Source organism: Scyliorhinus canicula, chromosome 11 (genome assembly GCF_902713615.1).
Source record: "Scyliorhinus canicula chromosome 11, sScyCan1.1, whole genome shotgun sequence".
NCBI lineage: Eukaryota > Metazoa > Chordata > Chondrichthyes > Carcharhiniformes > Scyliorhinidae > Scyliorhinus > Scyliorhinus canicula.
The window spans coordinates 104,333,382-104,359,650 of NC_052156.1; the positions used below are offsets into that span (position 1 = coordinate 104,333,382).

Below are 26,269 nucleotides of genomic sequence, written 5' to 3' on the forward strand. Positions count from 1 at the left end.
GACCTGGCAGGGGTCCTGCCTACACTCTCCCCATCTGTCTCATTGCAGGACAAACACGAGCACCATACGTGTGAGTGGGCTGAGCCAGCTGGTGTGATGCCTGAGCTCAAGACCCTCATCTCTCTGAGTCCTAGCCAGGGAGCAGCTAGCCAGGGAGGAGCAGGGCCACACCTGTGCTGAGGGCGAGGTGGGGGAAAGAGACAAAAGTGAGAACCCTCAATATATTCAACCACTGCACCATCGTCACAGCTGGTTACCTTCTTCTATCCTTATGCCCATGTCCTGCACTAATGCCATCTCGCTTCCCTTGCTGATCAATCAGTCGAGCAGCCCAGACCATCCTCTCACCCTCTGGAAACCACAGCCAGAACAGCTCCGAGGGAAACATCTCAGAGACGAGCATCTAAGAGACATCACAGCTGTCACCCACACCCTCCACCAGCAAAATACACGCACCTTGGTGGGCTTCTGGGTCACTCACTGGTGAGCACCTCACAGCTGAAGAAATACAGAAGGCGGAGGCAGGAATATCTCAGGGATCCGGCACTCGGGGCTGGGGGGGATGCCGGAGCCCAGGTCTCTGCTGAGCCCATGGCCAATGATGTGCTGATGGGTCTTGTCAGCCCAGAGCTGTTGGAGCTACAAAGGCAGAGTCGCGAGTGTCAGGAAGGGATGACAGCATCCTCCTCGGATTGCGAGGCTGAGTAGAGGAGCCCCATTGCCTTCTGTATGAGGAGATGGTGCTGACATTCCAAGGCAACGAGGGTGGCCTCTGCAGCGGACACCCTGGAGCAGAACGTACATTCCTGAGGGGATGTCCACTCTATGGTTCAGCTCATGACCTCCATGGCTGACGGCATGAGCTCCAAGGTGCAGGCACTGATGGGAATCCACAGGTATGAGCACCAGAGGATGGCAGGACTATTTGATCTCGCTCCAGCTGCTCCTCCCATGATGCATAGGAAAGATCATCAGGTGCACAGCATGGGGTCTTCTATCCAGGATATTTTGGAGATATCAACCCATCTGACTCCCCCTTCCCTGAGTTTGACACACCTCCAGCCCTGCAGGAGGAAGGGGGGGGGTTGGGGTGGGAGTATGGTGGTAACACCCGTGCGGCCCGAAAGCAGGCCCATACCGTTAAAGTCCCGGCCCTCCATGGGAGCCTGCCCAGGTCATCTCCGGCAACAGGGCATGGCAGTCAGCAGGCGGTCTCATGTTCAGCTTCCTCCTCATTGAGCTCCTCTCCCTGTTAGTGACTGGAGGGCTCCACCCAACTGGTTCAGGCACCGGAACCACATTTTTAGCAGGCCAATCGTTTGCTCCACCAGCATCTGTGTTGAAGCATGAGCCTTGTTCTATTGGGTCTTAGCTTGTGTTTGGGATCTCTGCATTGGCATCATCAGCTATCTCCTGAGTGGGTACCCTTTGCCCCGAGGAGCCATCCCTTCTACTGCAGGTCTACCTCGAAGAGACCCAGAATCTGTGAGCATCTGAGAACGTAACTGTCGTGGATGCTCCCTGGGAAACAAGCACACACTGGCATTATGCTCATCGCATGGTCACAGACAATCTGCACATTTCGGGTATAGAATCCCTTGTAGCTCATAAAAGGCTGTCATGGGGAATGTTGAGGCACATGCACTCAGTCAATCAGACCCTGCACTTGGGGTAAGCCAACCAGGTGGACAAAGCCTGTGTCTTTGGCGTCCTGGCTCGTTTGGTCCCAGTCAATGTTGATGTACTGGTGGGCCTTTGCAAATAGAGCATCTGCCACCTCCATTATGCACTTACACGTGGCAGACTGGGAAATGCTGCAGAGGACTCCTGTGCGACCCAGAAAGAAGCCGCTGGCATAAAAGTTCAACAAAGCTGTAACTTGCAGGGCCACAGGCAATGGGTCACTTGTGTAGCGCCAACTCCTACATCACCTGGCACAAGTGGTCCACCGTCTCCCGGGATAGATGCAGTTTTCTCTGGCACTGAATCTCTGACATCTGGAGGTATGATGCTCTCTTCTGGTAGTGTCACCTCTGATCTACCTCCATATGTGCCCTGCCCCCAGTAACTCAGCAGGCACTGCTACCCCCTCCTCTGCAGGGTGCTGGTCCTGCCCACGTCCTGCATGCTGACATGGTTGTTGCTTGTCCACTATCAATAGCACTGCCAGCTCAATTGGCTCCATGATCCTCTCAATCCAAAAACTGAAAGAAAACAAAAATGTGAGCATTTAAAAAAAAAAATTATGGGATACGAGCGTCCACTGGTTCAGCCATCATTTATTGCTCATCCCCAGTTGTTCTTCAGGCGATGGTGGGGAGTCCCTTTCTTGAACCGCTGCAATCCCTGAGGTGTAGGTACACATATTGTGCTGTTAGGGAGGGTGTTCCAGGATTTTATCCCAGCGACAGTGAAGGAACTGCGATATATTTCCAAGTCAGGGTAGTGAATTACTTTGAGGGGAACCTCCAGGTGGTGGGGTTCCCATGTAGCTGCTGCTCTTGTCCTGGATACTAGCCGTTAGTTTGGAAGCTGCTGTCTAAGGAACCTTGGTGAGTTACTGCAGTGCATCTTGTAGATGGTACTCTTGCCCATGTTAATCGGTGGTGGAGGGTTTGAATATTTGTGGGAGGGGGAGTAATCAAGCGGGTTGCTTTGTCCTGGATGGTGTTGAGATTATTGAGTGTTGTTGGAGCTGCACTCATCCAGGGAAGTGGAGAGTATTCCATTACACTCCTGACTTGTAGATGGTGGACAGGATTGGGGAGGGGGGGTTGGTCAGGAAATTAGTTATTTGCAGGATTCCTAGCTTTTGACCTGCCCTGGTAGGCACAGTATTAATATGGCTAGTCTAGTTCAATTTCTGATCAATGGTAACCCCCAGGATGTTGATTGTGGGGGATTCAGCGACGGTAACGCCATTGAATGTCAAGGGGCGATGGTTAGATCCACTCTTGTAGGAGATGGTCATTGCCTGCATTTGTGTGGCACAAATGTAACTTTCCACTTGTCAGCCCAAATCTGGACATTGTCCAGGTCTTGCTGCATTTGGACATGGACTGTTTTATTATTTGAGGAGGTGTGAATGGTGCTGAACATTGTGCAGTCATCAGAAAACATCCCTATGTCTGACCTTATGATGGAAGGGGGGGGGGGGGGGGGGGGGGGGGGTCATTGATGAAGCAGCTGAAGATGGTTGGGCCGAGGACACTACACTGAGGAACTCCTGCAGTGATGTCCTGGAGCTGAGATGATTGACCTCCAACCATGACAACAATGAGGAATCCTGACATGAGACATATACCCGTGCACATTTCCCTAGGCGAGCACCTTTCCAAGGAGTTTCATTCCCTTCTTTATCACACAATGGCCATGTCCCCACACTAGCCTAATTCCACTTGACTGATGGGATTCAGCTTGGATAGCTTTAATGGCTGCCCCCCCCAAAGGGCAAAGACTGAGGGTACGAGTGCATTGACTTGATCTGTGTGCTGACTTCCCAGGGGTATGAAATTCTGCTAGTTGAGCTCTGTTACCCTTGCCCTGGGGGCTGCATCTGCCCCCTCTCTCTTATGGAGAGATGAATGTAAGCCATGGAGTTCAATGCTCGGGGGCTCAGCTCCCACCATTTTGATAAACATAAAGAACCAAGTAAACAAAATCAAATGAACTGAGGGATGAATTAAAGGTATAGGGCGGAATTCTCCGCTCCCGTGAAAAATGGGGAGGGCCGTCGTGAACTCGGCAAAGTTTCACGACGGCCTCGGAGGCCGCTCTTCGCCCCCTATTCTACCCTCCTGGCTGGGCTAGGAGCGGCGCTCCGTAACTCTCGGTCGCCGGGCGGCGTGCTGAGAATGATGCGACGGCGCTGCCTATGTGGCGTCAGCTTCGCATGCGCAGGTTGGCCGGCTCCAACCCGCGCATGCGCGGCTGACGTCACGACGCTGACAGCTCGAACCCACACATGCGCGGTGGCCGTCTTTCCCCTCAGCCGCCCCGCAAGATGTGGCGGCTTGTTCTTGCGGGGCGGCGGAGGGGAAATAGTGCATCCGATTGAGACGCCGGCCCGACGATCGGTGCCCCTCCCGAGCACAGTCGTGGTGCTCATTCCCCACCAGGTCCCCTACAAGCCCCAAACGGGCATCTCACACCCGTTTCACGATGGCAGTGACCAGGTGTGGTTGCCGCCGTCGTGAAACGGTCGCGAATGCAGGCCGCTCGGCCCATCCGGGTTGGAGATAAGCCAGTCGCCGTGAAAAATGGCGAGCGGCGATTCTTCCGAGCGGGGGGGAGGGGAGAATCGCGGGGGGTGACAGGGGGGCGTGAAATTTGTCGGGGGCCCTCCCGCGATTCTGCCATGCGTTGTGGGGAGCGGAGAGTCGCGCCCATAGTCCCTGAAAGGGAAACTGTCTTAAACAAAAAGTGAATCACAAATGAGACTTTAAAACATTAAACCAAAATGTGATTCCCCGAAGGGTTAACAAGTGGGTGCTAACCAGTGGCAGAATCATGTATTACAATACTGACTTAATAGGCATAATTTACTCATCAAGGAATGGGCAGGGATCTGAGAGGGAAGTGGATTCCCCCATGGCAGGCGAAGCTCACCTTATTTATTTAAAGACTCCAATTCAGCTCAGCTTCATCCTTAGATTTCACCTTCATCCTTAGATTTCACCTTCATTCCGTTCCCCAGCTCTCATGGGTTGCAGATTAAACAAGCTTCCCATCTTGTGCAGCCAGCCACCCACACTTACATCCTGGGAGCCTGGACTCCAGGACCACTGGCATTGCACATCCACACAGCTCATGCCCTGAAGTTGCACGTTGCCGCCCGAGGGTGGGGGATCAATGCGACTGGACTTATCATCCCCTTTTTGACAGGGTCCTCTTGCCTTCATGGAGCTAATCACCAGCCCATGTCAGAGTCCCCCACACCTCTCCGTTGCCCCCTCTCTATTCGACTCCCTGGTGAGTAAGGCAACCTGCGTGCTCACCTCCGATATCCCCATTGGGGTGAGGTCACCAGGTTCACATTTTTATAGAGCTGCTGTAAACCGTGCCGCCATAGTAAATGTCCAGACAGGGTGGAATCACAAATTAAATGCAAACGTATTTAAATGAGGAACCACGTTACATCATGGGTGAGGGTAGGGGAAATGAGATCTTGCCAGAAGAATCTCTTTTCCCGACTCTCACGGGCTCAAAACTCAATCCATAGTACCGTCCAGTGAAGTCGAATTGTAAAGCCAATATTCAACTAATATCACTTCAGTTGTAAAATTATTAAAATAGTTTGTTTTATTTTTAAGCTTCAGCCACATGTTGGAAAATTACATTAACATTTATATAAGGTTGAACCACAAAGAGGTAATAGTCCAACTTGTAAGAACTCTGGCAAAAGATTAAAAATTGAAGCTAAATCAGAGAAGTAATTGCCTCCGCCAAGTGTTGCAGGCTGGTACATTCCAAAGACCAGAACAATGTGCTGAGGGATGGACTAAAACTTGAGGTAGTCGACATAGAGGCGCAATTGGGAAATGTTAAGGCTTTTCAGCCAAAGTACATGGTTGGGGGGGGGGGGGTTAGAAACTGTGTAGGACCCCTTAGCAGTGTGTATAACAAGGAACAAATATCGTAAATATCAAGAGTATTGAAATTGTATTGTGGAAACTCAGAGTGGGACAAAGTGTAGGGAGACAGGCTGATTTTTGTTGCACTTTCTGTAATTTTCTAGTTGAATTGGGAAATAAAACAGAGAAATTTATTCCACATACTATCTGAATAAGGCAATTTATACATTAATATTTAAGTGAATGTGACATTGTGTGATAAAGGCACAAGGTGGAGTTCAAAAGGATAAATCAACAAGGTTAACAGAGCACTTTTTGGAATACAATTACCAATAGAGGAAGACCAGTCAGTGCAACTGGCGACAGGAAACTTCATGAAAGCTCATAGAACTTTCAGAGTATCGATAACCCAAAGAGTGAGAAGAAACATGGATATTAATGCCCAAAGTTGAATGGATGTCACTGAGTTATGATGTGTAGTGGCAGACAGGTACTGCGCCTATGGGACATTGGCAAACAAGAAGACACTTCAACAATAGCTGCAATGATGCAGCAGTTCACTGCACTATAGAGACCTAATTGGAGTGGGGTACAGCACTTATAGGGGCTCGAACGCTAGGGACGGAGCAGGGAATGGTGACAAACCTAAATTAAGTTAAGTTTGGTTTGCAATATGATAGGCAGATTCTGTCCTTGCTTCTTCTCTGGCCTTTATTTAAATAATACAGTACGATAAGCAGGATATAGAGAAGCCGAGTTTTCAGCTCTTTGGACAGTAACACAGCTTTAATCAAATCATCCCTTTTTATACATTCAAATCTCCTAATTTCCCTTAACTCCAAGATTGGGTATCAGTTTATACATTGCCCTATATGATGCTGTTCACCTTACCCTCAGCAGTTTCAATCAGTCCCAGTCCAGGCCTGTGTTCAACTATTAATTTACTCAATCTCTCATTCAGGGAGTCTGTATTTTTCTACTTTAATTGTGCACACATTATCATGGATCCCGACTGCCCTTTCTGCTTATTTTCAAACCAACTCTTTCCTTCTCATGGGGCAAGAGGAGAAAGTGGTGAGCACTGACCTCTGAATGTCACTCACCCTGGGATGGAGCAGCAGTGCTATGAGGGTCTCAAAGCTGTCCGGGTAAGCCAAGATCATGAAATGAAATAAATGCTTAATAAGTAGCTGTATCTAGTGCTAGGATTTATAGTTAATCTGTATTATCCAGCATGGATTGCTTGTTTACATAGACTGTATTATGCATCAAAAGTATCTATCTGGCTGATTGTAGGACAGTACAGTTCAACAATCTAACAAATCAGTCATTATAATTACATATCGAGTCATAGTCTTTTGGTGCAAATATTATAAGGCAGCTTGTGATTCTTGTAGTTAGTAAAAGTAGAATATTAAAAAGGAGATCACAGGTGAAAGGATAGATCACCTGGTACGCAAACATCATAGTTCTACTGTGTTTTAATTAACACTTGTGCAAAAACACGTATTAGTTTAAATATGGACCTCTGATTTTAACAGTAGCAAATAGCTCTTTTTCTGTATAAAAGCAACAAAATATAAGACCTGTTCAACTTACTGAGAATATGAGAAAATGGACAGAGCTTCCAAAAGTCAAAGTGGGAATCTCCACATAATTACCCACAAAAAAACAAAACGAGAATGAATCATGATTTAGAAGAATTCTTTTGTCATTTCTGATTGAACAGCGTATGCCAAGAGCATCGTCCATCACCAGCCTGAAGTAAGTGATGCAAGTCTTCAATGGAAGTCTTGAGCTCTCTGATGGTGCTGCTGGAGGATAAATCAGACAATGGGCCTTTCTCCCAGGGGCTTGGCCTTTCTTGAAGTGTTTGGTTTAACATTAGCGCTCTCGGAGACATCAGGACCAGTAGAGGGAAACACCATGGTTTCCCTTATGACCATCTCTTTTGTAGAACCTGTCCCAGAACGTTTGTTCACTCCCATCCACACTTTGACTTGCTGTTAAAGTATTCCTTTATTTTTAAAATGCTTTCCTTCATTTCTTGCATACCGTCAATCTCCAGTTTACTTGTCAACTGTAAAGCAAATTTGAGTGATGGATTGATCACGAGTTGACTCTACATAAAATGTACCGCGCAAAACTGGCCCATGTCAATGTGAATGAGAATGTGCAGTCCTCTTCACTTTGTGTTAAGGTGTCGTTAAAAAGGTGTATACATTTTACTAGTATAAACTTTAAATATAACAGAGGCCAAAAGTCTGTGGGGTTACAGCACTCACTCTCTGGCACTCAGGCAGAAGGCTCCAAACTAGGCAAGGACCAGGTCAGGTCAATCAACCCTGGAAGTTACAGGAGTGCCTGGTTGGCAGTGATGCCTCTGGCTGCCCAAGCGAAGACAGGGTAAAGTGTGAGGTTTCCTTGGGGTGATTTTAAGTCCGTAATCGGTGTGAGTCGTGGGCCCAGAATATCGCGAGAATCGGAAAATTATCACTAGCGAGATCTTGATTTCAAATTTTCCCCCAGCCCTCGTAAAGAGGCTCTTCATTTAAATACATTTCAATATAATTAGTGGGCTTCCCATCATATGTTCTCCCCAAATAAAGAATTCCCCCTTTGCCAACATGGCATCACGTTGGTGAGGTTTACAATAGCTTTTGCAAAATGTGAAGCAGTCAAGAGGAACCCGCCAGCCGGAAGGGGAGAGGGGCATGCCCAGGCAGTGCCCTACCAGGGGCCATTTGGGTAGGGGCGGGGGTTCTCCTTATGTGTGGGAGATGGTTGCCTCACTGTTAGTGGGAGATTGTCCTTGCAAGCGGAGGGGGGGGGGGGGCGGTTCCTGATTCCGTAGTGGGGAGGGGGCGGTGGGGTGAGTTTTGTGTTAACGCAGATCGGGGGGCTCTTTAAAAACAGCACCCTGGTCTTTCATGTCCTGCCCCACCATGTAATGTCAAAAACCACACCCCAGGTTTTATGCGCACAGAATGCCAGAGAATTTGGAGGAAACTCAGCTGTGCAGCCAGTTTTCTCGCCCCAGTCAGCACTCTAAAATTCCACCCCATATCTCTAATCTGGGGCTGCACTGGAAGACTAGTACACTGCACAAGGGTGGGCAAAGTTTAAAAAAAAATGTAAACTCATTTTCATGGGCCCTTGAGAAGGTGGTGGTGAGCTGCCTTCTTGAACCGCTGCAGTCCATGTGGCATAGGTACACACACAGTGGGGTTAAGGAGGGAGTCCAGCATTTTGACCTAGGTCTCACAAAATTGTTACAGAGCTCATCTCAGTCACGATTACTGATCTTCCCACTGTGGTCAACACCTGAGGTATGCCTCTCATAACATAATTAATGTGCTTACTATCATTACTTAAGTGAAGTGACCCTTCTGCTGCAATGGAAGTGACCAGTATCAAAGAACTGCAGGATTTTGAACCCCTCCTGACCTGGGCAACTCTGGCTGGGGATTGGTCCAGTACCTGTGACTATTGGGTTTATAGAACTCTTTAAAACTACAGGAAGTGTAAGGGTTGAAGTCACTGTAACAGATACAAAGCTGTACACTCTCCCTCACCTGAGCAGAATACCTTTGGACATATTTCCCAAGTTCGACCATAGCACCCCATTCTTTAAATTCATTCTCGTGCTTCTGAAAGAAAATGATTGTATTGTTTAAGGATTTGTCATCCTGACCAGTGGGATTAAGTGAATGATGTGCCAGGAACGTTCCGCCATAAATACATCCCATTACCTTTGATTCCTCAGTGAGGAAGATCTCCATCTCCTCCTTGGTCACTGCGCCCATGTCAGCAATCTGTCGGTAGTAAGCTTTCACTTTTTCCTTGTAGTGTGGAACGTCTCTGGCGTAAAGCACTTTATTGGTTGGTGAGTGCTGAAAAGGAAGACCTTGTATTTATCTAGACCCGTTCAAAACCTCAGGGCTTCGCACAGCATTTCACAGACAATTAAGTTTTTTTTAAGTGCAGCCACTGTTGTAAGTAGGAAATGGGCAACCAATCTACACAGCAAGCTCCCACAAAAAGCAATGTCATAATCACTGTGGTGAATGAGATTCACATGGTATTATAGTTACCAATGTCACTCTGTTCCAAATATATACATGTATCAATATTGTAAGTGCAGTTGCACTACCTGACCACCAGGGGGAGTAGCTCTGGGAGTACTCGAGAGTTTGTACTGGGCTCCCCCCGTGGCTCTACCCAGAACTCCTCCCCCTGGAGCTGCTGTATAAAGATCCGTGCCACAGAGTCAGCCAGCCAGTTCACCGAAAGTTCAACGGCTAACAGGCTGGCTCTGTTGTAAGTATATAAAAACCGCTATTCTAATCCTACAAGCACGTGTCCGTAGAATTGATGGTTCCATCAATCACCAATCTGTTTTGTCGCATTTGTTGAAGGATAGAAATTTGCTAATGCACCTGGGTGAACTCCCCATGATCTTCAAATAACATCACAGGATCTTAAGAGAGCAGATAGGTCCACAGACTCTCATCTAAAAGGTAACACCCCTATTAGTGCAACACCCTGTCAGTATTACACCACAGTGCCAGCCTGTCCTCAAGGATTTAGAGTGGGACTTGAATCCAAACATCTGACTCCAGAGACCAAAGTGCTACCCATTGAACCACAGCTGAAAAAACAGAATCAATCACATCACCTAAACCCAACAATTAAAGCTTTAAAAGATGGATAAATACATTTGACTGAGATATAGTACAGCCAAGCTTTGTTTGAAAATGGGTGTAGCCTTGAGGGGCCGAATGGCCTACACCTCTTCTGAACGACTAAATTCCACAGGTTTTTTAGAATCTGCAGCAACACCACTTCTGCAATGCTCCACCCAGAACCTCTTGCCCTCCTGGTAACTATGTTTTAAGTATTTATAACTTGGTGCAAATTTAGAAATTCATTTTAAAGTATTTTGTTGTGGAAATTTTGTAAACAACCACCAACTACAAAAAACAAGCATCAGAAGGAGAAGGCAGTGATATGAGAGAGAAACTATTGGCGTGGCGGCTGGCCATACCACACCTGAATGGGAGTGCAACGTGGCCATTAGATACCAGGGAAGCCTCCCATGGGCCTTTACGCCTCGCGGAGTCTATCCTAGTCCCGCAAGGTGGCGCGACCAGAATCCTGCCCACAATGGGCAGGACCAAGCCGCACGCAGTAAGTAGGTTTTAAACCTACATATGTATACTCACACGGCATCTAATGGCCTCCCCAGAGAGTCCCAAGCTGGCACTATTCAGTACTGGTCCACACAAATGTGGACCAGGCGGAATGGCACCCGGGGGTCTCTCTGGTCCTTGGAGGCCATAGGTGGCCAGGGATAGTGCAGGGTGGCCCCCTGGCCATTCCCCTAGAACGCGGGCACTTTGGCACTACCAAGGTGCCCAGGTGGCACCATAAAGCCTGCAGGAGCACTGCCAGGGTGGCACTATCAAGGTTAAGGGCCTGAGGGGGCCATGCCCATGAAAGAAGAGTGGAGGGACTTCTGGTGGAGGCCATGGAGTGAGAGGTCGCTTATTTGGTAGCTCCCACTCGTGGTGGACTTTTGGGACCTTCTGCCCCGACGTATGGGGGATTTGATCGGTTAAAATTGGAGACTGGTGAAGAAGAATCCCCCACCAGTTTATGGAGTTGGGGACCAGAAGTGGTCGTCAAAGAAGGGATTGTTCGACAAAGAAAGGATTGGAGTCAGCGGCACAGGAAAGCATGGTGGAGGCTCAGGGACTGGGATTGTCGGCCTAGTGGTCAACGGAGCAGCTCGTGAACTTCCTCCAGGAGAGCTTTGCCTAGCAAAGGCAAGAGTACCTGGATCCGATTAAGACCGGAATTCACCGGGTGGAGCATAGATTGGAAGCCCAGGGACAGGCGATCAAGAAGGTGGAAGAAGCGGTGGCTGAGCACAAGGACCAGCTAACTGCAATGGCGGCGGAGGTGGAGCTGATGAGGGACCACCAGAAAAGGCTGCAAGAGAAGGTGGACGATTTGGAGAACAGGTCGCGCAGGCCGAACCTGAGGATCGTTGGTCTCCCGGAGGGTATTGAGGGATCGGACGCAGGGGCATACGTGGCGTGTATGCAGAGGGCGCTTGTGAGGAAGCCGCGGATGAATGAGCCACCGAGGTCGATGGTGGTGCGATTGCACCAATTCCTGGACAAGGAGCAGATCTTGAGGTGGACCAGGCAGATGAGGAGTTGCAAATGGGAAGGCAATGAGCTGAGTACTTACCAGGACTTGGGTGCGGAAATGGCCAAAGGAAGGGCGAGCTTTAACAAAGTAAAATCGGTCCTCTTTAGGAGAGCCATGAAGTTCGGCATGTTGTACCCAGTTCGTTTGTGGGTCAACTACGATGGCCAGGAACTCGATTTCGTATCTTTGGAGGAGGTGATGAACTTTGTGAGACAGGGGACTGGCAGGCGATGGAGGACATTGAACTTGAGGACGGGCAATTCTGTACTTGTGCTGCTTAATTTCTTTTCTTTGTGGGTTTTGTATGTATTGGTTTTGTACCAGGTTTTGGGCCGTGGCTCAGAGTTGTTTGTGGGTTAACTTTGTTCTAACTGGAGGATGGTGGGCGGAATTTTCTTCTTTGTGTTTGTTGGGGATTGTAATTTGCGAGCGGGGGAGAGGGAGATCAATAGGGGGTAGAATGCTTGTCGCCATGGGCGAGGGCTACCAGGCTAGCTGCGTGGGCTAGCTCTCACGGAAGCGCAGTGGGGGGGGGGGGGGGGGGGGTGAGCAGGTGACTTGTTTTTCATGGAGGGTTGGGATTCTTTTATTTAGGGGAGACTGTTCTGCTGACAGGGGAGGGACTGGCGAATGGAAGCAAATGGGAGATCGATGACTGTGGACACCCGAGGGCGGGCCTGAGGAGGCGCGGGACGCAGGCGGAGGCTGGCCTAAGAAGGGTGATGGTTGATCGGCTGTGGGGGGGGGGGGGGGGGGGGGGGGGGGGGGGGCGTGCCCTCCAACCAGGCTGATCACATGGAACGTGAGAGGGCTGAACGGTCAAGAGGGCTCGTGTGTTTGCGGATCTGAAAAGGCTGAAGGCGGACGTGGCAATGTTACAAGAGACACACCTGAGGGTGGTGGATCAGACTAGGCTGAGGAAGGATTGGGTAGGGCAGGTATTTCCTTTGGGGCTAGATTCTAAAACTGGGGTTTGCGATCTTGATTAATAAGCAGGTTTCATTTGAGGTAGGGAGTATAGTGGCAGATTCGGGAGTAGGTATGTTATGGTAAGTGGGAAGTTGGAGGGGTTGCCGGTGGTCTTAGTAAATATTTACGTACCAAACTGGGATGACACGGAGTTTATGAGGCGGGTGTTGGGGAAGAACCCGGACCTGGACTCACATAGGTTGATCATGGGGGGAGAGACGGGATACTTTAATACGGTTATAGATCCGAGGTCAGATTGGTCGACTTCAAGGACAGGGAGGGTGCCAGCCGAGTCGAAGGAGCTAAAGAGGTTTATGGAAGAGATTGGGGGGGGGGGGGGGGGGGGGGGGGGGGGATGGTATATCCGTGGAGGTTTGGACGGCTAAGAACAAAGGAGTTTTCTTTTTTCTCCCAGGTTCACAAAGTTACTCCCGGATTGATGTTTTTGTTTTGAACAAGGCTTTGCTGGCGAGGTTGGTGGATGCCGAGTATTCGGCGATCATTGTGTGAGACCATGCCCCATACTGGGTGGACTTAGAAGTGAGCAAGGAGGGGGGTCAATGCCCGTAATGGAGACTGGATGTAGAACTGTCAGCAGATAAGGGGGCGTGCGGCCAGATGGGGGAGGCCATCCAGAATTATTTGGAGATAAATGATACGGGGGAAGTTTCGGCAGCAACGGTGTGGAAGCGCTGAAGGCATTGGTTAGGGGGGAGGTCATTTCGATACTGGCTCACAGAGAGAAGGTGGAATGGGCAGAGACGGATAGGTTGGTTAGGGAGATACTCCAGGTGGATAGAAGGTATTCTGAAACCCTGGAGGGATTGTTGAAGGAGCGGCAGAAGCTGCAGATGGAGTTTGGGATGTTATCTACAGGGAAGGCGGTGGGGCAGTTGAGGAAGGCGAGAGGGGCGATATAGGAGTGTGGAGAATGTATTCACCATAATCCATGCATGATACCATAACCTGTGACCTAGGACCTTGAAGTGGTGATATGAACTGCTTCCAGGTACTGTACTGTAACCCGGTATGGCTCCACCTCTGGCTCCGCCCACACCACGGCCATATATGGGCATTCATCTGTACTACTGACTCTGGCTAGGCAAGTTCATGACTAATAAAGCCTACTGTTCACCCGCTCTCTCTGCCTCACTGTGAATTGAAGGTATATCAATTTATTTGTCATCGACAGCACTATGGAAGCTGCTCTCAAGCCAGACAGGCTCGACCTCGATGCCCGCGCGTCCGAAGCCAAGGAAATATTCGAACATTGGCTCTGATGCTTCGAGGCCTACCTCGACTCCTCCACAACGCCTCCCAAGCTGCGACTCCTCCATGCCCGGGTGAGCCATCGAATCTCTGCGAGAAAGCGGCCACGTACGAGGCGGCGGTCGCAACTCTCAAGGCACACTTCGTGAAGCCCGTAAATGAGGTGTTCGCCAGACACCTCCTCACTACTCGCCGTCAACGCGCCGGAATCGCTGGAAGAGTATCTTGAAACCCTGACTCTACTCGTGAGGAACTGCAGCTATTGAGATGTGATGGCAGAGAAACATATGATCCGGGACACCTATGTGGCGGGGGTCCGCTCGAACTATATCAGGCAGCGCCTGCTGGAAAACGGGACTTCCGACATGTGGGAAACGGTAAAGCTAGCGACCTCACTAGAGGTGGCCCACCAGAACCTCAGCGCGTTCCCCGTGGGTCTGCCAAACCCCTCGTGGACACCCTCATCGCGACCCCCGTATGACCCGACTACATCGTAGGCCTGTGCCGCGCGTCCGGCAGCCCAGCCCGGGGAACCGCAATGCTACTTCTGCGGCGAGGGCCAACACCCCCGCCAGCGCTGCCCAGCAACGTGTTGTGATTGTGGGAAAAAGGTGCACTTCGCTAGGGTCTGTCTGGGCCGGCCTAAGGCCCAGAAACCGAAAACACACTGGGCCCGACCCACAGCCCCACAGACCCCGCAATGTGGCTGCGTGCCTGCCCGGAACGCCCCCCGTCAGATGCATCATCGTGCGACTCGTGGGAGCCACCATCTTGGTTGCCGGCCCCAACACCGACCAACACATGTGACTCATGGGGGCGGCCATCTTGTGACTCCACCAACCACACAGACTACCAACAGCTGGGCGCAGTCACCCTCGACCAGTCGCAGCCAAACAGCTGAAGAACTCCATGATGGTTGTCAGGGACAACGGGCACGAGACATAGAACATAGAACAGTACAGCACAGAACAGGCCCTTCGGCCCTCGATGTTGTGCCGAACAATGATCACCCTACTTAAACCCACGTAACCCGTATACCCATAACCCAACAATCCCCCCATTAACCTTACACTACGGGCAATTTAGCATGGCCAATCCACCTGACCCGCACATCTGTCCTGTCTTTTCGACTCCGGGACCACAGAGAGCTTTGTCCACCCCGACACGGTAAGGCGCTGCTCCCTCCACACCTACCCAGCCTCCCAAACAATCTCCCTTGCCTCCGGGTCCCATTCGGTTCAGATCCGGGGGTACTTTATCACCAATCTCGCGATGCAGGGCGCAGAGTATGCTCGTTTTAAGCTGTACGTCCTCCCTCAGCTCTGCGCCCCCCTACTGCTCAGATTGGACTTTCAATGTAACCACCGAAGCCTGACCCTACAGTTCGGCAGACCCTTGCCCCTCCTCACGGTGTGCAGCCTCGCGACCCTCAAGGTCTCCCCCCTTCACTCTTTGCGAATTTCACTCCTAACTGTAAGCCCATCGCCACCAGGAGCAGACGGTACAGTTCGCTGGACATGACATTTATCATGTCCAATGATCCAAGGAGGTGGAGCGACTGTCGAGTGAAGGGATCATCTAGGCCAGCAACAGCCCCTGGAGAACGCAAGTGGTGGTTGTCCAGACCGGGGAAAAGAATCGCAATGGTTGTGGACTACAGCCAGACAATTAACCGATTCACGCAACTCGATGCGTACCCCCTCCCCACATAGTGGAGATGGTCAACCAGATCGCGCAGTACCGTGTGTTCTCCACGGTCAATCTGAAGTCGGCCTGCCACCAGCTCCCAATCCGCCCGGAAGAGCGCCAGTACACTGCTTTTGAGGCAGCCGGCCGGCTCTTCCACTTCCTTAGAGTCCCCTTCGGCGTCACGAATGGAGTCTCGGTCTTTCAGAGAACGATGGACCGAATGGTGAACCAGTACGATTTGCGAGCTACATACCCGTACTTGGACAATGTGACCATCTGCGGCCATGACCAGCAGGACCATGACGCCAACCTCCAGAGGTTCCTCCAGGCTGCCCAATCCCTCACTCATACAACAAAGAAAAATGCGTTTTCTGTTCTACCCGACTAGCCATCCTCGGCTATGTCGTAGAGAACGGAGTCCTCGGGCCCGACCCCGGCCGTTTGCGCCCCCTCACAGAACTCCCCCCACCCCACAGCCTCAAGGCCCGAAAACGATACCTGGGGCTGTTCTCCTACTACGCCCAGTGGGCCCCCAACTATGCGGACAAAGCCCACCCACTTATTCAAACAACCACTTTTCCCGACGGATGAGGCCCACGCGGCCTTCAGCCGCATCAAGGCCAATATCACCAAGGCCGCAGTGCACGTGGTGGATGAGTCCATCCCTTTTCAGGTAGAGAGTGACTCGTCAGACGTCACACTGGCCACCACCCTCAACCAGGCGGGCAGGCCAGTAGCATTTTTCTCTGGGAAACCCTCCACGCTTCCGAAATTCGACACCCCTCGGTTGAGAAGGAAGCACAAGCCGTAGTGGAAGGCGTGCGGCACTGGAGGCACTACCTAGCGTAGGAGATTCACCCTCGTCACCGACCAAAGATCGGTAGCCTTCATGTTCGACAACACACAACGGGGCAAAATAAAAAATGATAAAATCTTGAGGTGGAGGATCGAACTCTCCACCTACAACTACGATATCAAGTATCGTCCTGGGAAGCTTAACGAGCCCCCAGATGCCCTGTCCCGCGGCACATGCGCCAGCGTGCAAGATGACCGACTTCGGGCGATCCACAATGACCTCTGCCGCCCGGGGGTCACCCGGTTTACCCACTTCATTAAGGCCCGCAATCTGCCCTTCTCCTCCGAGGAGGTCAAGGCCATGACCGGGGACTGCCAAGTTTGCGCGGAGTGCAAACCGCACTTCTATCGGCCAGACAAGGCCCACCTGGTAAAGGTACAGCATCTTCACGCTGTTCCATTTCCCTGCCTACGTCCACAGTGACCGGGGCACATCGTTCATGAGCGATGAGCTTTGTCAGTGCCTGCTCAACAAAGGCATCGCCTCGAGCAGGACTACGAGCTATAACCCGCAGGGAAACGGGCAGGTGAGAGGGAGAATGCGACGATACGGAAGGCCTTTCTTCTGGCCCTTAGGTTTAGAAGTCTCCCAATCCCTCGCTGGCAGGAGGTCCTCCCTGACGCCCTCCACTTCATCAGATCGATCCTCTGCACGGCCACGAACGAGACCCCTCACGATCGTTTGTTTATCTTCTCCAAGAAGTCTATCTCCGGGGACTCGCTTCCATCATGGCTGAAAAATCCGGGACGAGTCCTTCTCCGGAGGCACATGAGGAGCCATAAGACCGACCCCCTGGTTGAGAGGGTCCAGCTGCTCCACGCTAACCCCCAGTATGCATACATTGCACAACGGGGCGGACGGCAAGATACGGTCTCCCTATAGGACCTGGGGCCAGCTGGTTCCCCCGCCAACGCGCCCCCCCTGCCTACATCCACCCCTCCCCGCTGCCCGCCGCCACTCACAGCGCCCCATACGCCCCCCTGGGTCTCCTGTCTTGTCCCGGGCCAACTCTGCCGCCACCCATCACCCCCCACCCTTCCCCTGCACCCCAACCGTCTCCGACACTCCGGACTGAGGCTCAAGCTCCAGACACAACGCCCCTGGAGTCACCACCAGCGACAACTGTGCCCACCGCACCGCCAGAGCTGCGGAGGTCGAAGAGAATGATCTGGCCTCCAGATAGACTGAATATGTAATGACCCCGCCGGACTTGATTTTTTTAACAGGGGGTGAATGTGGTGAATGTATTCACCATAATGCATGCATGATACTACAACCTGTGACCTGGAAGTGGTGATATGAACTGCTTCCAGGTACTGTACTGTAACCCCGGTATGGATCCGCCTCTGGCTCCGCCCACACCGGGTCCATATATAGGCCGGCCTCTTGTGGGCAGCATTCATCTGTACTACTGACTCAACTAGGCAAGTTCATGACTAATAAAGCCTACTGTTCACTTGCTCTCTCTGCCTCGCTGTGAATTGAAGGTATATCAAGGAGTATGGTGAGAAGGCCAGTAGGATGCTCACACACCACTTGAGGAAAAGGGAGGCGACCAGGGAGATAGGAAGAGTGGAAGGACAGAGGCGGAAACATGGTACTGGACCCAGTGGGGGTGAATGGGGTGTTTAAGGAGTTTTACAGTCGGTTGTATGAGTCGGAGCCCCCAGTTGGGGTGGAGGGGATAAGGCAGCTCTTGGAAAGGTTGAAGTTTCTAAAGGTGGAGGGAGGGTTGGTGGAGGGGCTGGGAGCCCCGATCGGGATTGAAGAAATACTAGAGGGATTGGAGGCCATGAAGTTGGGTAATGGGACCAGACGGCTACCCAGTGGAATTTTACAAGAAGTTTCGTGGGATGCTGGGCCCGCTACTGGTGAGGGTATTTAATGAGGCAAGGGAGTGGGGTGTTCTTCCCCCAACAATGTCACAATCCTCGATCTCACTGATCCTTAAGCGAGAGAAGGACCCAGAGCAATGTGGGTCATACAGACCAATCTCCCTATTAAATGTTGATGCCAAATTGCTGGCCAAAATCCTGGCCTCGAGGATTGAGGACTGTGTTCCGAGTGTGATAGGGGAAGACCAGATGGGGTTTGTTAAGGGTAGGCAGTTAACGGCCAATGTTAGAAGGCCCTGAATGTGATCATGATGCCCTCCGAGGGGAGGGAGGCGGAGGTGGTGGTCGCTATAGACGCGGAGAAGGCCTTCGACCAGGTGGAATGGAATTATTTGTGGAAGGTCCTGGGACGGTTCGAGTTTGGGCAGGGCTTCACTGACTGGGTTCGGTTGCTGTACCACGTACCGATGGCGAGCGTGTGGACGAACCGGGTGAGCTCGGACTATTTTAGATTGCACTGGGGGACGAGGCAGGGATGTCCCCTCTCCTCACTACTGTTTGCCTTGGCTATAGAGCCATTGACAATGGCGCTGAGAGCGGCAAAGGACTGGAAGGGGCTAGTCCGGGGGGGTGGGTGGAACACAGAGTCTCGCTATATGCAGACGCTTACTATATATTTCTGACCCGTTTGGGGGAATGGGGGAGATTTTGCAGATCTTAGGGGAATTTGGCCGGTTCTCGGGGTACAAATTGAATATGAGTAAAAGTGAGGTTTGTGTGATCCAAGCAAGCGGGCAGGAGAGGAAACTTGAGGAGTTGCTGTTTAAGGTGGTGGGAGGTAGTTTTCGTTACCTGGGGATTCAGGAGGCACGGGGTTGGGAGCAGTTGCATAAATTAAATCTGGCCCGGTTAGTGGAACAAATGAAGGAGGGCTTCCGGAGGTGGGACATGCTCCGTTGTCACTGGCGGGAAGGGTACAGACCATAAAGATGGCGGTTCTACCAAGACTTTTGTTTGTTTTTCAGTGTCTCTCTATTTTTATTCCAAAGGTCTTTTGTAAGCGGGTGAACAGGGTGATATCTGGGTTTGTGTGGGCGGCTAAAACCCTGTAGTTAAGGAAAGTGTTGCTGGAGCGGAGCCGAGGGGAGGGATGGCTGGCACTGCTGAACTTTAGGAACTACTACTGGACGGCGAATATAGCCATGATTAGAAAGTGGGTAGTTGGGGAGGGGTCGGTGTGGGTGAGGGTGGAGGCGGCATCTTGTAAGGGCACAAGTTTGGGAGCATTGGTAACGGCAGCTCTGCCATTCTCACCGGCTCGGTACTCCACAAGCCCAGTGGTAGTGGCAGCCCTGAGTGTCTGGGGCAATGGCGGAACCATATGGGAGTAGAGGGAGCATTGGTGTGGGCTCCAATCTGTGGTAATCACCGGTTTGTGCCGTGGATAATGGATGGGGGGTTTCGGAGGTGGCAGAGAGCAGGTATTGAAAGGCTGGGGGATCTGTTTATTGATGGGAGCTTTCCCAATCTGGAGGATCTGGAAGTGAAGTTTGAAATGCCGGAAGGGAATGGGTTCCGATATCTTCCAGGTAAGGGATTTTGTGCGAAGGCAGGTTTTTACCTTTCCGCTCCTTTCGCCACAGGGGATACAGTACAAGGTAGTTTCTAGAACGGGGGTGGGGTGGGGAAGGTATCCGAAATTTACAAAGAACTCATGGAGTGGGAGGAAACCCAGATAGGGGAGACAAAACGTAAATGGGAAGATGAGTTGGGAAAGGAGTTAGGGGCGGGTCTGTGGGAGGAAGCCCTGAGCAAAGTCAATACATCCTCATCATGTGCCAGGCTCAGCCTGATACAATTCAAGGTGGTCCACCGGGTCCACATGACAGTGGCCCAGATGAGCAGGTTTTTTTGGGTAGGGGACGATGTGTGGGCGATGGGCAGGAGGGTCTGCAAATCATGTCCACATGTTTTGGGCATGCCCGAAGCTCAGGGGATTCTGGCAGGGATTTGCAGATGTCATGTCCAGGGTGTTAAAGGTGAGGGTGCCGAGTCCAGCGGTGGCGATCTTTGGAGTGTCGGAAAATCCGGTAGTCCAGGGGGCGAGAGAGGCTGATGTTTTGGCTTCTGCCTCCTTGGTAGCCCGGAAACAGATCTTATTAGCGTGGAGGGACTCAAAGCCCCTGAAAGCAAGGGTATGGATTAGTGACATGGCTGGGTTTCTCAAGCTTGAGAAAATCAAGTTCGCCCTGAGAGGGTCATCATTAGGGTTCGTCCGGAGGTGGCAGCCATTTATTGATATCTTCGGAGAAATTTGAACCGTCAGCAGACTCAATATGGGGGGGGGGGGGGGGGGGGGGGGGAATGGGGAGGGAGTTAGACTATGTTGGTCTAGCTTAGGAACTGTGGGAGATGGAGGGGTGCATTGTGTGTTGAACTATGTTTATATCTGTACTTGTGTCTTTTGTTATTATAAAACCATAAATGCCTTAATAAAATGTTTCTTTAAAAAAGAAAGGAGGGGGGTCCAAAGGGTGGGGAGGCAGTGGGGTGAAGGGAGGATATGAAGGGGCCTCTGGAAGGTTGGGGGGTGGTAGGGTAGGGGTCCTGTAGCACCCGAAAGGGGTGTGGGAAGGTCTGGAAAGCAGGGAACTCAGCGACCCCAATGTGGGGTCTCCTCACTTGGAGGGGTGTGGGGTACTGCCCATATGTGTGGGGGGAACATTGCCCATGGGTGGGGAACCCGCAAACTCACTTAGAGATCAGCGCACCCTTTCAAAATGGCAGCCCATTCTCTGAGGAGCCGATCTGGCTAGTGAGCTCAGCTCAACAGTGATGAAAATAAGTGTGGACGAAACTGGAAACACCCTGATTCACATGAGGAAGGAGCAGTGCTCTGAAAGCTAGTGATTTGAAACAAACCAGTTGGACTTTAACCTGGTATTGTAAGACTTCTTACTGTGCTCACCCCAGTCCAAAGCCGGCATCTCCACATCATGGCTATCATATACATGGTGAGAGCTCTGAAATGCAGAGGGATCTAGGGTTCCTAGTGCATTAACTGCAAAAGGTTAGTGTGTAGTTACAGCAAATAATTAGGAAAGCTAATAGAACATTATCATTTATTGTGAAGAATACAGTTCAAACTTAACCTTCTCAAGAGTCAAGAATTCCATTAGGTCCCCCGGCCACAGGGTGGAGAGGCTGCTCTCCATCCCAGCAGGATCCGCCTCCGGGCGATCAACGAGGCGAAGGCTACGATATCGGCCTCCGCACCCGTTTCCAACTCTGGCTGGTCCGACACCCTGAATATGGCCTCCCGGGGACCCGGGTCCAGTTTCACAGAATCGGTTCATCCTCGCCCTCGTGAGGTGTGTTCTGTATACCACCTTCGGCTGTATCAGCCCCAACCTCGTGCACGAGGTGGAGGCATTCACTCTCTGGGGCATCTCACACAAGACCCCCTCCTCTATGACCTCTCCCAGCTCTTCCTCCCACTTTGCTTGTGGTGCCTTATCCTCTTCCAAAATAGCTCTGTACACCGCTGACACTACCCCCTTCTCCAGTCCCCTTGTCGCCAGCACGTCCTCCAGCCATGTGGAGGCTGGTTCCTCCGGGAAGTTCTGTATCTCCTTTCTGGCAAAATCTCGAACCTGCATGTATCTAAACATTTCTCCCTGCTCCAGCCCATACTTCGCTTCCAGCTCCTTCAATCCTGCAAACCGACCTCTAAGAAACAAATCTTTTAGCGTCTTAATCTCTTTCTCTTCCCATTTCCGGAAATTTCCATCCCACCTCCCTGGCTCAAATCTGTGTTCCCCCGAAGGAGAGGATATTTCTTTGTGTGAATGTGGAGAGGATATTTCTTTGTGTCGGAGAATCTAGTACTGAGGGCCACTGTTTAAAAATAAGGAGTCGTCCATTTCGGGCAGAGATGGGAGGATTTTTCTCTCTCAGAGGATTGTGAGTCTCTGGAACTCTCTCCCTCGAAAGGTGTGGAAACAGAGTCTTTAAATATTATAACGGCAGAGCCAGATTAAAAAGGGGGTTAAAGGTTATCAGGGGTAGGTGACAATGTGACGTTGGGGTTATAACCAGATTAGGCATGATCACATTGAATGGCAGAGCAGACTCGAAGAATAAAGTGGTCGACTCCTGCTCCAAATTTGAATGTTTGTATAAGAGGTTTAAATTTGTCTCCTTGTGGGCAGCGGCACACCTCCAGGCCTCACAAGGAAACCGTCGGCCTCCCCTTTCTCCAATAGCTTCCAAAGTCTCCTCCATATGACTTACCCGAGTCCCCACCTGGGGCCTCATGCTCTCACTCACCAGCCAGGTTGTGAATGTGGCCGTGTTCAGACGAGATCCCAGAATATGGCAACAAGGGTTGAAGGCTAAGATTGGCTGGCCCTCCACATTCCCGGGCTCTCCGGGATTACTGTCCACTCTGGGACATGCAACACCTACACCACCAACCCCCACTCACTTCCCGCCCTGTACTTCTCCCTCCACTCCCTTCCCTCATGTTCCCCAAAATCCCTTCTTCAACTCATCGTTCCCCCACACATCCCCTCAAGGGAGTCATTGACTGTGCTCCTAATATTCCTCTGAAACTCAGCTTTAAAATTGTACCTCCGCCCAGTCCTCCAAACAAAAACAAGAATGAAGTAAAAGACGTGAAAATAAGGGCAGGTGTAATGCGGAGGGAGTTGTAACAGACAACGGGTGTAACCAGACAGGGGTATAACGTACAGACAGCGGGTATAACAGACAGACAGGGGGTATAACGGACAGACCGGGGGTATAACAGACAGGGGGGTATAACGGACAGACAGGGGGGTATAACGGACAGACAGGGGGGTATAACGGACAAACAGGGGGTATAACGGACAGACGGGGGGTATAACGGACAGACGGGGGGTATAACGGACAGCAGGGGGTATAACGGACAGACAGGGGGTATAACGGACAGACAGGGGGTATAACAGACAGACAGAGGGTATAACGGACAGACAGGGGGTATAACAGACAGACAGAGGGTTTAACGGACAGACAGGGGGTATAACGGACAGACCGGGGGTATAACGGACAGACCGGGGGTATAACGGACAGACCGGGGGTGTAACGGACAGACATGGGGTATAACGGACAGACAGGGGGGTATAACGGACAGACAGGGGGGTATAACGGACAGACAGGGGGGTATAACGGACAGACAGGGGGTATAACGGACAGACAGGGCTGAATTCTCTGCTGTCAGGATTCTCTGTTTTGTTGTCAGCCCGGGAGTTTCCCGACAGCGTGGGGCTGCCCCACAATGGGAAACCCCATTGACCAGCCGGCGAAACGGAGAATCCGATGGCTTGCTGCACCAGAAATCTGGTGCGGCGGGACAGTGAAACCCGCCCAGGGTGTATAATCGACAGGAGTGGAGTGTCGTGGGGTGCAAGGAGAAGGGGTGTAATAAGCAGGGGTGTAATGGACAGGGGTATAGTGGGCAGGGACTGTTAAGGGGTAGGGTGTAAGGGGAGGGATGGAATAAGTAGGGGGTGTATGGGGTGGGGTGTAAGGGGAGGGATGAAAAGGGGAGGGGTGTAGTAGGCAGGGGGTGTAACAATCAGGGATATAATTCACAGAAGGCGTAACGGCCAGGGATGTAACGAGGCGGAGGTGGAACGGACGGGGGTGGAATAGGGCGGGAGTATAACGGGTAGGGATTTAATGAGGTGGGGATGTAATGGGTAGGGGGGTGTAAGGGGAAGAGGATGTAACGGACAGGGATGTAATGGGATGGAAGCAGCACAGAGATTGTTCCCCCCCACCGATCGGTTAAGTCAGCTCTGATATAATTACCTTCCCAAGCTGATGTGACGTTAAGGAGAAGGAATCCATGAAGGTCTGTGCAATGACAGAGAGGCAGCCATCCAAGTGTGGGGTCTTCTCCATATCAAACACAAATTGAGGATTTTTAATGATGTTTATCCAAAAACGCAGAGGAAGGCTGGTGAGCAAAGAAGAATAATATTAAAATCTGACGGTTTTATTATCAAATATCACCACATTGAGGTGCTCCTGTCCTCATTCATTTTCCATGAGATCCAGTGGCTGGATCCGGATAGCTGTGTCATACTGATTGGTCACGATTCCAGATTTGAGCCCTGCTCTGTGCTGTTTCACGGTAACAATGTTATCACTGACTGTACACAGGGTAGAGAAATTGGCATCACGACATTACCGACAAGACATTTCCTACTGAGGGGCGGGCGTCTGAGGTTGGGTAAGCGATCCACTTCTCCACCTGGTAATTTGACGGATCCAATCGTTTACCTGCTTCGAACCTATCTCTCCATCATATATCATATCGTTTCGATCTGTCAGAATAGCTGCCCATGTGATGAATATGAAAACTTATTTCACTGACCACCTGTCTTACAGGTCAGAAATTGAACCAATACCTCGTCTTATCCTTTCAAGTGGCCATGAAAGGTCCCATGGCATTATTTGAGAAAAAAAACCAAAGCTGTTCTTCCCATGTTCTGGCCAATATTGATTCCTCAACCAACGCGGCTAAAACATACTGCATCCCATTGCTGTTTGTGGGAGCTTGCTGTGCACTAATTGGCTGCCAGTTTCCTACATTATAGCGGCAACTACACCTCAAAAGTATTTAATTGGCAGTAGAACACTGTGGGACAGTCTTGACATTGTGATGGTAACAAAGCCTTGCATTTATATAGTGCCTTTCACAACCACCAGGTGTTTCAATGTGTTGTAGACCCGATGAAGTAGCTCTGAAATACAGTCACTATTGTAATCTTGGAAAGATGCCAGTCCTCATTTTAATAAATCTGTGTCATTTGGACACTTGATGTATTCCATCTTTACTGCATATAAGTTGTTTTCAACCACTCCCTGCATTGTTTTTGGCCGAAAGGGAAATAATGGGAAGGAATAATATAAGCACAAACATAAAATGATCAGAGAGCTCCATGTGTCACCAGGCCAGAGGGAGAACCATGGGATTGGAGTACATTCAGATAATGTGCAAGATCCTATCCACAATAGATTACATAACATTCAGCCTCCACACATAAGTGCACTATATTAAAAAAAAGTGTAAGCAAGAACTAGAAACAAAATGCTGGAAACACGCAGCAAGTCAGCAGTGTCTCTGCAAAGAGGAGGGTAGGGTTAACCTTTCTTCGTAGAAAGTAGAACTCCATTGCTGTACGGACAAGGTTAAAGCTGCAATCATTGCACAACGATGTGTATTCAGCTTTGAGCTGGTTTTCCCCGTGTTACAACCCGTTAGGGGGCCAAGGACTGTGCTACAAAGGATTCCCCCCCTCACACAGCTGAGTATGGACTCCCCTGGTAATTGTGGGCAGGGTTTCCCCACATAAACCACATACCAGCACGGTAGCGCAGTGGTTAATACTGTTGCTTCACAGCTCCAGGGTCCCAGGTTCGATTCCCAGCTTGGATCACTATCTGTGCGAAGTCTGCACTTTCTCCCCGTGTCTGCGTGGCTTTCTTCCGGGCGCTCCGGTTTCCTCCCACAGTCCAAAGATGTGCACGTTAGGTGGATTGGCCATGCTAAATTGCCCCTTGGTGTCCGAAAGGTTAGGTGGGGTCACTGGGATAGGACGGATGCGTGGGCTTAAGTCGGGTGCTCTTTCCAGGGGCCGGTGCATGCTCGATGGGCCGAATGGCCTCTTTCTGCACTGTAAATTCTATGATAAAATCCCTGACCTGGGTGCAGGTCAAGGAGGGTGGCACTTTGGGGAGAGGAGTGATAGCTTTGTTATTTTGTGTATACCGTAATAAATCTGTTGTTCAGTTCTACCCTACCTGTGTGC

The 26,269-nt window shown here is 50.9% G+C and overlaps 1 protein-coding gene across 3 annotated transcripts in view; it reads right to left on the bottom strand.

Annotated features, from left to right (window-relative positions):
- Positions 1-6,266: 6,266 nt before the first annotated feature.
- plxnc1 (plexin C1) overlaps positions 6,267-26,269 on the bottom strand; it is a 215,072-nt gene continuing 195,069 nt past the window's right edge. For all 3 annotated transcript variants that reach the window (XM_038810956.1, XM_038810957.1, XM_038810955.1), the window contains 4 exons: positions 24,264-24,411; positions 9,326-9,466; positions 9,149-9,223; positions 6,267-7,653 (listed from right to left, as the gene is read on the bottom strand). In XM_038810956.1, coding sequence (XP_038666884.1) covers positions 7,552-7,653; positions 9,149-9,223; positions 9,326-9,466; positions 24,264-24,411 — 466 coding nt within the window. In that variant the 3' untranslated portion in view covers positions 6,267-7,551. The remainder of the gene's footprint in view (positions 7,654-9,148; positions 9,224-9,325; positions 9,467-24,263; positions 24,412-26,269) is intronic.